The sequence below is a fragment of the Phoxinus phoxinus genome, assembly GCF_949152265.1.
Source record: "Phoxinus phoxinus genome assembly, chromosome: 15".
NCBI lineage: Eukaryota > Metazoa > Chordata > Actinopteri > Cypriniformes > Leuciscidae > Phoxinus > Phoxinus phoxinus.
In genome coordinates, this window is record NC_136890.1 from 17,912,904 (window position 1) to 17,924,881 (window position 11,978).

Genomic DNA, 11,978 nt, shown 5'->3' on the forward strand with positions numbered 1-11,978 from the left:
ACAATAAATTTTTTTCACATTTTATGTTTTACAAAAGTACAGACTCATAAGCGGCTTATTTGAGGCATGATTTATTACACTACAACAGACTACAACTACCAGAAAGCCTGTCGCAGAAGACGTGCACGTACGGATGCACCCTTACGTGATGACGCATTTTTTGCCTCGTTGGAGGGTGATTTCACCAGGAACAGCATTTCAAGACAAAGAGAGAAGGCACTTCCTATTTGTTGTATATGTCCACGTATCTTGTATAGGTACAAGATCAACAGAGGTAAGAGTTTATTTCACAGCTTTTTTAGATGGAAATGTCAGTAAAATTACATTTCCTCACAATTCAGTTATTGTAAAGCTGTCAAATGTCAGACCTGTCAGATGCTTTACCAGATACTTTTTTATGTGATGTAATGTATCATCACATTTATCACAATAAGCATTGTTCTATTATATTCCGTTCTATTATTAGTATTATTGTTACATACATTTGTAAATTCTGCTTCACATATTGCAATGTGTTGAACATATAAGAAATCGGATCATATAACCAAATCAGATTAAAATCATACCTGTATCGTCGTGGGCCGTGGCACTAGTAACAGTTATTGTTACTAGTGAATAATTAACCAGCTGTCATCGTGTTACAGACAGTAATGTTATATTCCCTGTAATTTAATTCAGAAATTATAGTTATATAAATTATATTCAGAAATTATCACACACAACCGTTTTATGTTTGCGATTGTGACTTTTAGCATGCGCTGGGTTGGACTATCAGCGGTGTAACGTTGTTAGTTGTCATTTGTGTTGTTCTGTTTAAAACGGAATTACAGTCACATGATGAGAGTGGGCGGGGTCTGAACTTGATCGAGCTGTCAGTGCGCAGCGTCACTGCGGATCTACCCTGTTTTATGTGCTCTCATTTGATTTCTGCTATCTCTTTCAGATGTCAGTTAGCGAAGATATGGAGAATACAGACCTGCTTGGTCTAATCTTCCCAGATGAAGACCCAGGATCCGGTGATCTGTTCCTCACAGAGGGGAATGACTTCCTGGATGATTTGCTTTTAGGGCATAATGTACGTAACCTTCATGTGTAGTACCAGACAGCAAAATGTATTTGGGCCAGATTTGGCCCAGGTCTTCATTAGCATTTGGCGCAGATCCGCTAAACGGACCTGGGCCGGGCTCATTCTTTCCAACGGCCCAATACCGGAACAGGTTGGAATTACGGATCAGAGACAGATCTGGGCCAGCACTGGCCCAGTACAGTTATTAATGCCATGAGGTGTGGTGCGGATCTGGCCCAGATCCGCGAGTCATATTTCACATCTGGGGCTCATCTGGCCCTGGTCTGTGATTCACTTAGGCTATCAGACAATTAAGGCTCAAAAACCACACAATTTGTAATTTTCAAAATAGTTTTTTATTTAAAAAAGGCAAAAGAGAACACAGCATGAACAACCATCTGTAGACGTGAATCCAGATGCACAAAAACAAACAAACAATACATACCAATACAATCAAGTGAGAAAAAAAATAATATGGTTAAAGATCAATGTTAACCAAGTAAAACCTAATGTGAACACTGCACATATTTACTGCTCATTAGTTGGGTGCCACCCCGGCAGTCACAAGCCAGATTAAACAATCTGATTTAACAGCATCTCCGTCTCTGTGTCGGTGGCTTTGTCAGACATGCGATTCTTCCTCACTGCTCCTGTAAAACGTACAAAAAGCACACAAAGCAAAGAAACAAAGAGTAAATATTAGATTTAATATTCAAAGATTACATTACTTTATTACATGACATAAAATGCTTCCACACATAAATAATAATAAATGTGATTATGTGACTAAAATGAATGAGAGAGTGGTGATATAGCCTAGGTAAAGACTGAGTGAGAGGCATACTTACGAGCCATTATGGCCTTGGTTGCCATCTCACTGAATTTTATTTTATTTTTTTATTGTCCTTTATTGATTTGGCTATAGGCTACTGTCGGCAAAAAATCCAGCAATCAGGCGCTGTTTGACAGTGTCATGATCAGTGACAGTGATCACCGATTCAAACTTAAAGCCTCCTATTCACATTAGTTGTGGATGTTTAAAACTAAAAGAACATACTACCGGCTAACCGTAGCCTAGCTAGCTTGTCTGACACGTTTTAGGTTGTCAGAATGTCAGTGTAAACTTTTGTCAACTTTTTGTTTAATATAAATATTTAACAGACTATAACATCAACACGAGTTTACTTTTATAATGCACTTACTACATTTTACTTGTAATAATAGACTTACCAATAATCGCAAAGCCGGTGCAGCCTGCAGTCTTCCACTCGTATGCCTGTCAGATAGAGTTGCGGGTTTATGAAGGGAAAAAAGCGTTCCGTTAGTTGAGGCGCGTCCGGTCTGCGCAGCTCGCGCGAATCCGGCCCACACCCGCCGGACGGACTCAATTCAGATGTGGCGCGTCTGGTCTGCGCAGCTGCCCCGGATTGGCGCCACACCCGCCGGACGGACTGTCACAGTCGAAGCTAAAGACAAGTCTGGCGCAGAGTTGGTGCAGATCTGCATAGTGAGTGCGACTGCTACGCGAATCTGCTGATTCGAAAACGGATCTGGCACAGATGTAAATGCTGTCTGGGGTGATAAATCTAAAAACAGTTTATATTTTCATGGTTTTCTCGTGTAGATGCTATTATAGTTGCAATCATAGAGCTAGTCTATGATATGAAACTGATAAAAAGAGAATTTTATATACAGTGAGTGCTTTCAAATCTGTGTGTGTGTGTGTGTATATATATATATATATATATATATATATGTGTGTGTAAAATTCTCTTTTTTATCAGTTTCATATCATAGACTAGCTCTATGATTGCATCTTTCTTAGCATTAATCGATTTGTCGATTTGACAGCACTAATATACTGTATAATACATTGGTGCTGTCAAATCGATAGATATATATATATATATATTATAATAATAGTAACAATAATAATATAATACTTATTGTATGGTAATTTGATTAATGCTTTTATTGTTGCAGATGCTGGATGGAATGGATACAGAGGACTTTCTCAGCAGTCTTCTGGGTGAGGAAGAGGATGGTCTGTCTGTCAGCTGCTTGTCTCAGTCTCCTCATGGCAGTGACAGCGGCATCTCTGAGGATACCACCCCCCAAAGTCCACATGATGGCAGTGAGACAGACACCGTCCCCAGTCCAGGCCTCGAACCCCTGCTTTATTCCGAGTGTGTGATGGAGAGCTACGAGGCCCAGGTGGTGCAGACAGACCACTGTTACACACTCCCACAGGACACAGACGCCCTGCTCAGTGTCCGCTCGGAGAATCCTGAGTCTGATGTCTTCATAGATGTTGGTAAGGTAATGTTGTGGTGTGAAGGGGTGCATGATATATTGTTGTTTTGTTTATATGTTCAAATGGCTTATTTAAGTGCCCCATCTTAAGTTTATTTTCTTCCTGTCAGATGATTTTGATGTCAGTATGGACGATGACTTCTCCCCTGAGCCGCCCTGCTCACTTACGATTGAAGACTCCACACAGAATAGCAAACCAGACAACCAGGTACATTTATAAAAAAAAATAATAATAGACAAATTCTGTGTCCAAGTCTAATTCTATGTGTATCCGATTCGGAATCTGATCTAAATTATCAGTATCAATATTCAACATGTCTACATTATATTGTCATTTTTTACTCGACTGGCAACAATATTGTTTCTGCAGCGACTTTCAGTATGTTTCCTTTAACAACGTCTGACCTATTTACGTTTTACATGGCGTGAGAAAGTCACATAAAATCCTATTAGAGCGGTCAGACTGAAATGGATTTCCAGAAATGCAATTTGAATAGGATTTCTAACCACAATGTGTTTGTAGCTGAAAACGGATTTGTAAAAATCGCATTTTATATGATTTTTTGCTAAATGTGATCAGATTCCAATCAGATATACACAAAAAAAATCTGCGAGGCTATAATGTGCATATTCTGTCTCCAGTTCCAATTCAAGGAGATTGTTTTGACCGATGAAGAGAGGAGACTTCTGGCAAAAGAAGGTGCCAGTATTCCAAGTCAGATGCCTCTTACAAAGGTAAGAGAAATGGATTCTGATTTATGATGGTTTCATATTAAAGTTTAAATGAAACGTAAAATAAATATAATATGATGGTGTTAGTTAAAAGACTGTGTTTCTTTATAGGCCGAGGAACGGACCCTGAAGAGGGTGAGGAGAAAGATCCGGAACAAGCAGTCTGCTCAGGAGAGTCGCAAAAAGAAGAAAGTTTATGTTGATGGCCTTGAAAACAGGTTCGTGTGGAGAAACAGACACCATGACACTTATAATGTCTCTCAAAATAGAGGCAGCACTTAACACCTAACTATAAAGGTATTGCATAATATAATGTATATTGCATTGTTACAGTTCAGTTAATAATGATCTATAATTCATTCCATTAATAAGGTTTCAGGAATGAATGATATATATTGTGCTTTGAAAGCGTTTGATTATTACAATTATTACTTATGCTCACCAATGCTGCATTTATTTGATAAAAAAAACTGTAATATTGTGAAATAGAAATATTTCAATATATAATTTATTCATGTGATGGCAGAGCTGAATCTTCTGCATCAGTACTACAGTCTTCAGTGTCACATGATCCTTCAGAAATTATTCTGATTTGCTGCTCAAGGATTCTTTGTTCTCGTTCAAAAGAACAAATATTCAAATATTTCAATAAATTACTTTGTGTTGTTTGTTAAGTCATTGAAATAAATGTTCTGTGTGTCCATAGGGTGGCGATCTGCACTGCTCACAACCAGGAATTGCAAAAGAAAGTTCAGATGCTGCAGAAACAAAACATGTAAGTGTACATCATGTGTCAGCACAACATTATTTTCTATTTAATTCATCTAAGTATTGGTTGTAATAATACCGACATGCTATTAACTAGAAATGTTGTTTTTGTATCTTTAGGTCCCTTATTGAACAGCTAAGAAAATTGCAAGCCATGGTGAAAATGTCCACAATGAAAACCACCACGACTAGCACTTGTATCATGGTGAGTTTTCACCACTGTGGCATTTGAATCTCTCAGTAGGGTTGGTCTTAAATGAAATATGATGTATGAGTTTAAACTTTCTCCAGCATGTAATTGGAACATTCTGTCTCGCATTAATACAATAGCAGTGTGATGCGTTTCTTGACCTTCTCTGTTGTTGTTTTTTCTAGGTGTTCCTGCTTTCTTTTTGTCTGATCATTTTCCCCTCAGTCAATCCTTTTGGCAGCAGCAATCAGAAAGATCTCTACACGTCATCTACAGGTGAGCACAACGTTTGTCATTGCTCCTGTAGGGTAGTGAGGAATGTTGTCCTGCTTGTTGTTCTGCTATGTTTTGGTCTACTTATACAATAATGCTATTTCAGTAATCAATACCAATTTTAACATCACAGCAATAACACATTTATTTAAAGTCGGCATGAAACAGAAGTTGCGATTATTCCATATTGTGCCGTATATCAGAGTGAAACTGCTTCTCAAACTTGGAAAAAATGTAGGGCGGGGCTTGATTTTGTCCATCGAGAGTTGATTGGATGACTGTGATTTGCTATTGCTGTGATGTCATGTGAGTGACAGGTTGTCCCGCCATCGCGCAAGTAAACGCATCATCAGAAAAGAGATGTTGCAAGAGGGAGGGGAAGTTATTTTGATTTAAGATTACAAGGGCACATTCATCAAATAAAAAAAATTGTGCAAGAATAAATAATTTATAAGAAATACTGCAATATTCCATAAAAGTAAAAATTATCAATTTCGATTTCATGGTGACTTTAAACATTTATAAAAAAAGAAAAGAAAAGTTAAATAGTTAATATAAATATAATATAAATATTAACAAATTACATTAAAATCAATAGCTTATACCTACAAAAATAAACATTGATTAAAGTTTTTAAAAATCAATATTCTAGTAATTCTAAATAATAAAATTAAATTAATATGCAAATTAATTAAACAGCTTCATGTTTCTTAGATATCTGGGAGCAAAATAAAGTTCTAAAATAAAATCTAAATCAAAAGCTATTTACATTATAATATTATAAAAAGTGCAGAAAGTGATTGGTGTTACAACGTTTTTATTTTAGCATCAATTTTGTAACTAAGTCATTTATCATCCTTTCCAGGGATGTCCCGAGCCCTGAGGTCTTATCCAGCTATCATGAATGAGGACATTATATCCACCTCTGCTAAAGAAGTGCCAGAGCAGGATGTCCTCCTAGTGGCCACCATAGAGAATAAGCAGGTGCTGCTGTCCGGCGGTCAGAACCACACACCTGACTACCAGCGGGTCGAGCAGTCTGACTCCGAGTCTGGTGTGAACAGCAACTCATCCGCTGACTTCCCCAATGCTGCCCAGTCGGATCTCAAAGCGGACGGACCTCTCTCAGAGTCTCACAGGAACTCTGCAGCGTCTCCAGGGATCTACGACGGGCAGAGCAAAACCAAGGAGAACTGGATGGAGCAGAAACCCACGTCAGTTATAATACAACAGCATCGATCCGATGAAATGTAGGAAAGCATCTAAAACAAACCTTGCTTTGTTTTAGGTAAAAGATTCAGTATAGCCATTTCTCTTAATTGTAGCATCACAGTCTGACCTTTTTTTTTCCCCTTTATTTTTATTATGGATCTATTGTCATGCTATAATAGCACTTTTTATGAAACCCAGCCATTATTGTTAATTTTCTTCTGCACAAATGATGGTTCTTTTTCAATGGAAACGTAAATGAGTTATATTGTATTGAACTCTGCATTGCATCCCCATTGAGTTTTAGTACATTTATTAAATGTATTCATTTGTCTGTATTACTTGAGACATTTTAGGTGTTTGGGCATCTAGTAAAACATTATTTCCCTTTTTTAGTAAGGGAGCCACATGCTTAAAGAGATTCCACTACTGAAATATCAGTCATAGTGACATGGAAGTGTATTTAGAAAAAGGAAAAGCTAATTTTGTAAAGGTTGTTTTCTGCTTGTGCATTATTTGTCGCTTAGAACCCCTTCCGTTAAACTGCTGTAAATTTAGCTTTAAATGTACCTTTTAGAGGGGGTATAGTGTTGCACATATATCAACACAATAAAAAAAAGGGTTTATGTCTATGTATATATACATATAAAACAAATGTCACAATCTGCTGTGTCAGTGAAGCATTTTTATGTCATTTGATGTAGATATTTTGTTTCGTCTCTTAAAATACTTATTTTATTGCAGTCTTTTTTATTGATTTCTTTCAATCTTTGGTCATATGATGCACTGATGTGTCTACAAACTTGGAATGTTGAGAAACTCTTCATATCTGTCTTGATCATGGAATTGTCAATTAAAAAGGATCAGTTTACTATAAAGACATGCATTTTTTTGTCATTCATCACAATGAAAACTGATACAAAGAAATGAAAACTAATGAACAACAAAGAATTGTACATAATTCTAGATATTGGATATGATCAGGGTCAGATTTATGCATGGCACATGCTTGCATGGCTTCAATTACGAGGATTTTTTTTTTTCACTCTAAAAGTAAAACAATGTAAGACAATTACTATCTAAATTAACAAAATTTTAAACATCGTGCAGAAACCTCGTATCTCCATTTTTTCATACATCACTACTATTGGTCACTGTGTGTTTTGCAAATATTTAACCAATGAAACGTATTAAAAAGAGCTTGTGACTGAACCTCGTATCTCCATTGGATCCTCAAACTGTCAGTCAAACCTAATAAGCCACTCACGAATGAAGTTTGGACCGTCTCTGCTTGTTTGCTATGCAAGGGTGAATAAAGAAGAACGTGTTATTTGAAGAACGCGTTTTCTTTACTTAAGAAACATTAAGGCTAGCCTAATGTTTTATGTATTTGAGGAGTGGAGAATAGTGTCTTGGTCTAGCATTTGCCTGTGCGAAACACTTCCATCTTCTACAACATGAGATTTTGGCCAAATGAGAGAAAAAAATAGTGCCCACAAAGCTACAATAAACAAAATAACCTAGTAAGTTGGCAAAAACGGAATGCGATGCACTTTATGCCTCAAAAAAATAATTTTGTCTATGTCACAATATTTACATTTATGCATTTAGCATTTATGAGGTAAATCCGGCCCTGATATGATGCAACTAATTTCAAAACACTACTGGGATTCTTAGAAAGTGATCTATAAAAGTCTTACATTGAAACTAGGTCAATCTTCTGTGCATGTCCAAGCATGTTGAACCAGACATGTCCTCTTTTGGCTGCTATGCAAACTGAGATACACACAAAAAAATATACACAAATATCCTCAATATCGCTCAAATATCTATGAGCAAGAGTAAATTAGAAGAGATTAAAGGAAATGTAAATATATTTAGAACGCTGATAAATCGGTGATGTAACTTCCTTGTTGTTCCTGCAGATGACGCCAGAACATCACGCATCACTGTGCTATCATTAGTTCTGCACCGCTGGCTTAGAAGAGGAGTAACAATAAATCTATTGCTATTATTCCACGTTCGACCATCAGCTGTACAGTTTTACCGTAGTATCATGTAGCTATCATACCCTGCAGGTTTAATTTCAGATGCATGAATTCGTGGAGTGTTAACATGAGTAAATACTCATCCCTGAACTGATGAGAAAATGTGTATCTTGCATCTGGTATAGCGCGTGACTTACTAGGCCGAAAGGTCGCGCTTATATGCACAACCGCTAGATGCCGCCTTACACACTTTGCATGGTTCAAATATGCACGAAATACTACTCATAATAGCCCAAAATCTCAATGCTATAATGAAAGATATATTAGTAATCACAGAGTTTGGTGTATTCGGAGAAAAGTCTTTAAAAGTAGCAAACAGACATGTGCTCTTCCCTGTTGCAGTTTAAAAGTGGTCTTCAACTTGTCTACAATCTCACAAAACTTCTCTAAAACCTGGCTGAGACTATAAAACCAGCAAACCAGCGTACTGCATACAGAATTACAAAGAGATTCCAATAGTCTACATCGGTTTGAAAAAGCTTTATAGACTGAAATGAGCAGCTATTCTTTCGAGCTTTTGCTGAATGATTGATCCATTGATTAATGTATTAAGAGCTAAAACATGTTAAGGATGGAGTATTGTCTATTTATATGTATGCATGCATTGAACTGACTCACTTCCAGAAAAGTAGGAACAAAAGTTTTGGCTCTTGATCTCACTTGGACACACTTTTTCTGCATGGTGTAACAAAGCCTGGGGCAGGTGGGACATCGGGCTATTATTCCTGCTTCAGGACCGGCTAAGCAGTCACGTGACAAAGACACGTAAGGATGACTCCTTTACAAATGCAAAAGAGTGGCGTGTGCCTCGATCATTCACCAGACAAGTCTTTGTGTGTCTGTGTGTGTGTGGTGGTGGGGGTGGGGGGTATGGTCATGGGGAGGGGGGGGGTTATGTTTTGCTTACATTGTGGGGGGGCAAATGTCCCCACCACAAGGACAGTAACCCTGCCGAATACATAGAAGCTGGTTTAAACTGGAGCAACAACAACAATCCAACACCTGAATTCACCTACATAGAAAAGACCATGCAGCCCTACTACAAAAAAGTGAATAAATATGCTATAATAAAGTCTTCATGAAAATCTAAATATTTTTGCGGTAAGGGTTAGGCTTCTGATTATGTAGCCTAATACAATATGATAAAACAATAGAAATCAGTGTAAAAACAAATGTGCGTGAGGAATTCGAGTTTCGCCACAACAATTCCTATCTGAGATGGAGGATTAAAGAATAAAAAAAATTAACTCAACAACTTGCACCTAAGCAGTAAGAAAGAGTACGAGCCGTGCTCGCTTTGTGTTGTTGATGGAGTGATATTTGAACACCCACGTGGGTTGTTTACAGGCAAAGCACTTGCATCAGAGTGATTTACATGCACCCGTGCCGCCAGCCAATCAGAACAGTGTATGAGCGGAATGTCCGCCCACTGCCGAGAAACTCCGCTGATACAGTATAAAAACACAGTCAGCGCTTGGACACGGCATCACAAGCTCACAGCTCACAGAGGAGAAAAGACACGCGAAACGCGACTTTACGTGGATTTAAACAATGACTTTTGAAGAATTAAGTGGACAAGATAACGCAGCTACTACTGGCGATAGGTGAGTGTCTTGTTCAGTTGATGTTGTTATCGTTATTTGCGTTGTGTCAATCAAATGCTGAGTAAAGTAAACGGACTAACAAGCCGGTTGTGTTCTCCAGAATGCAGAGTGCAGGAACAGCACTAGAGGAGCTCCTGGTCTCTGCTAAAAAGCAGGACTGTCTTACCGTTGGGGTATACGAGTCTGCACAAGTCATGAATGTGTAAGTATCTGGTCTTATTTTCATTAGGTCTATAACATAGCCTATAGAATATCAAACCTTATGGCTTTTTCAATTGCCTAGTCTGCCCTATGCATAGATGCAAGCAGAACATGTTGAACCATTCCCTAATTAATATTTCTCCTTTGTGCAACCTCAGTGACCCAGACAGTGTGGCTTTCTGTGTCCTGGCTACGGATGAGGAGTACGAATGTGACATCGCCTTGCAGATCCACTTCACTCTCATTCAAGCCTTCTGCTTCGACAACGACATCAACATTGTTCGTGTGAATGACATTGAAAGTCTTGCTGACATCGTGGGCAGCGATCAGGATGAGGAACCTAAGGACGCACACTGCATACTTGTAACGGTGGGTAGATCACCTTCTTTCCATTGCATATAATTTGCCAACACCTTACATTTGCATGTGATATTAATATTGCTTCTTTTTTTTCTCTTCCAAAGAGCCCCAATTCTGACTCATGGAAAGATTCTGCTCTTGAGAAATTGGGTTTGTTCTGTGAGGAGAGCCGCAATGTCTACGAATGGGTGCCTACTATTACTCTGCCGGAACGCTGATGGGAGATGCCTTTGGCATGTTCACGTGAATGAAACAAGTTGAATACATCCATCCTGAAGGGTACACCGGTGCAAAGCTATAAAGCTTTGAGATGTAGTCTGGATTACCCACACAACGGGAAGCTAAGTGGACTGACCCAGCGTACGGTTGGCCGTCCTGGAAAAGCTGAGGTTCAGATTTTTTTTTGGGACGACCATGGAAAAGTCAAGGCTCCTGTGCCACTCAAGTCTATTGTGGTGGAATCAGTGAGACAATAGAAGAGAAAAGGACAGGTGGACTGTGAGAGCCCGTTTATAAGACTGTCGGAGGTGAAGAGACCATGGAATTGGTGTGATGTGGATTTTAAAGAGGAACTAAGTTTAAGTGATATTTTGAAGAATTTGAAGAAGGGGCACTTGGGATGTTATCTGAAAAATATTACATGGACACTAAGTGTAACTTGTCTTTTGTGATATCCTGGGGGGTGGGGGGTGGACTTTCCTACAGTATTTAGTGGTATTATGAAGTTGTGCTTTATTTTGTCAAATATACACAATGCAATGTCAAATTGTGGTGACTAAGCCACCTTTTTTTTGCAATACATTTTTTTTTAAATAAATACATTTAAAATGCAATTATGGTATGTTTCTTTTCAAAGCTGTGGGCTTGCAGCAATGTGTTTTATTTTCACCCAGTTACATCATAGGGGGGATTTCAGGGCAGTTCAGTCTTCATGAGGGAAAGAGAGGTTGCGATTGCATTAGAGGAACTGGCATCTCTCCAAGCACTGCCTGACCTTTCACCACCCATGCACCAGCTGCTTTCTTTAAACCGCTTGCTCAACTGAAGGGCCCCCTTTGAAATGGGGGACTGACTTCTGTCATGTGTAGGTTTTGCACCATCCATTTGGAGCAGAGGCAGAGTCAGATCTGTTAGATGACTAATTGCACTGAACTCTCCAAACAACAGTAGAAATTCAGCTGTTTTTTACAAAGGTTTTAAAATTAAGACAGTGT

At 38.4% G+C, this 11,978-nt stretch overlaps 2 protein-coding genes across 2 annotated transcripts; both read left to right on the forward strand.

Moving 5' to 3' along the window:
- Positions 1-115: 115 nt before the first annotated feature.
- Positions 116-7,426, forward strand: creb3l3l (cAMP responsive element binding protein 3-like 3 like). The gene is made up of 10 exons (XM_079638839.1): positions 116-274; positions 944-1,075; positions 3,050-3,380; positions 3,490-3,587; positions 4,022-4,114; positions 4,223-4,329; positions 4,818-4,886; positions 5,000-5,084; positions 5,255-5,345; positions 6,208-7,426. Exons 1-10 carry the CDS (start codon positions 134-136, stop codon positions 6,594-6,596), a joined length of 1,536 nt encoding a protein of 511 aa, XP_079494965.1. The 5' UTR covers positions 116-133; the 3' UTR covers positions 6,597-7,426.
- A 2,572-nt stretch (positions 7,427-9,998) lies between these two features.
- Positions 9,999-11,595, forward strand: gadd45ga (growth arrest and DNA-damage-inducible, gamma a). Its single transcript, XM_079637936.1, has 4 exons — positions 9,999-10,203; positions 10,304-10,405; positions 10,563-10,773; positions 10,869-11,595. Exons 1-4 carry the CDS (start codon positions 10,151-10,153, stop codon positions 10,980-10,982), a joined length of 480 nt encoding a protein of 159 aa, XP_079494062.1. The 5' UTR covers positions 9,999-10,150; the 3' UTR covers positions 10,983-11,595.
- The last annotated feature ends 383 nt before the right edge of the window (positions 11,596-11,978 follow it).

Excerpts from the sequence above, each read along its gene's own strand:
- creb3l3l (XM_079638839.1), top strand. The coding sequence starts at position 134 with ATGCACCCTTACGTGATGACGCATTTTTTGCCTCGTTGGAGGGTGATT. Across the intron at positions 4,887-4,999 it reads ATGCTGCAGAAACAAAACAT|GTCCCTTATTGAACAGCTAA; the intron begins GTAAGTGTACAT and ends TTGTATCTTTAG. Across the intron at positions 5,085-5,254 it reads CGACTAGCACTTGTATCATG|GTGTTCCTGCTTTCTTTTTG; the intron begins GTGAGTTTTCAC and ends TGTTTTTTCTAG.
- gadd45ga (XM_079637936.1), top strand. The coding sequence starts at position 10,151 with ATGACTTTTGAAGAATTAAGTGGACAAGATAACGCAGCTACTACTGGC. Across the intron at positions 10,406-10,562 it reads TCTGCACAAGTCATGAATGT|TGACCCAGACAGTGTGGCTT; the intron begins GTAAGTATCTGG and ends GTGCAACCTCAG. Across the intron at positions 10,774-10,868 it reads CACACTGCATACTTGTAACG|AGCCCCAATTCTGACTCATG; the intron begins GTGGGTAGATCA and ends TCTCTTCCAAAG.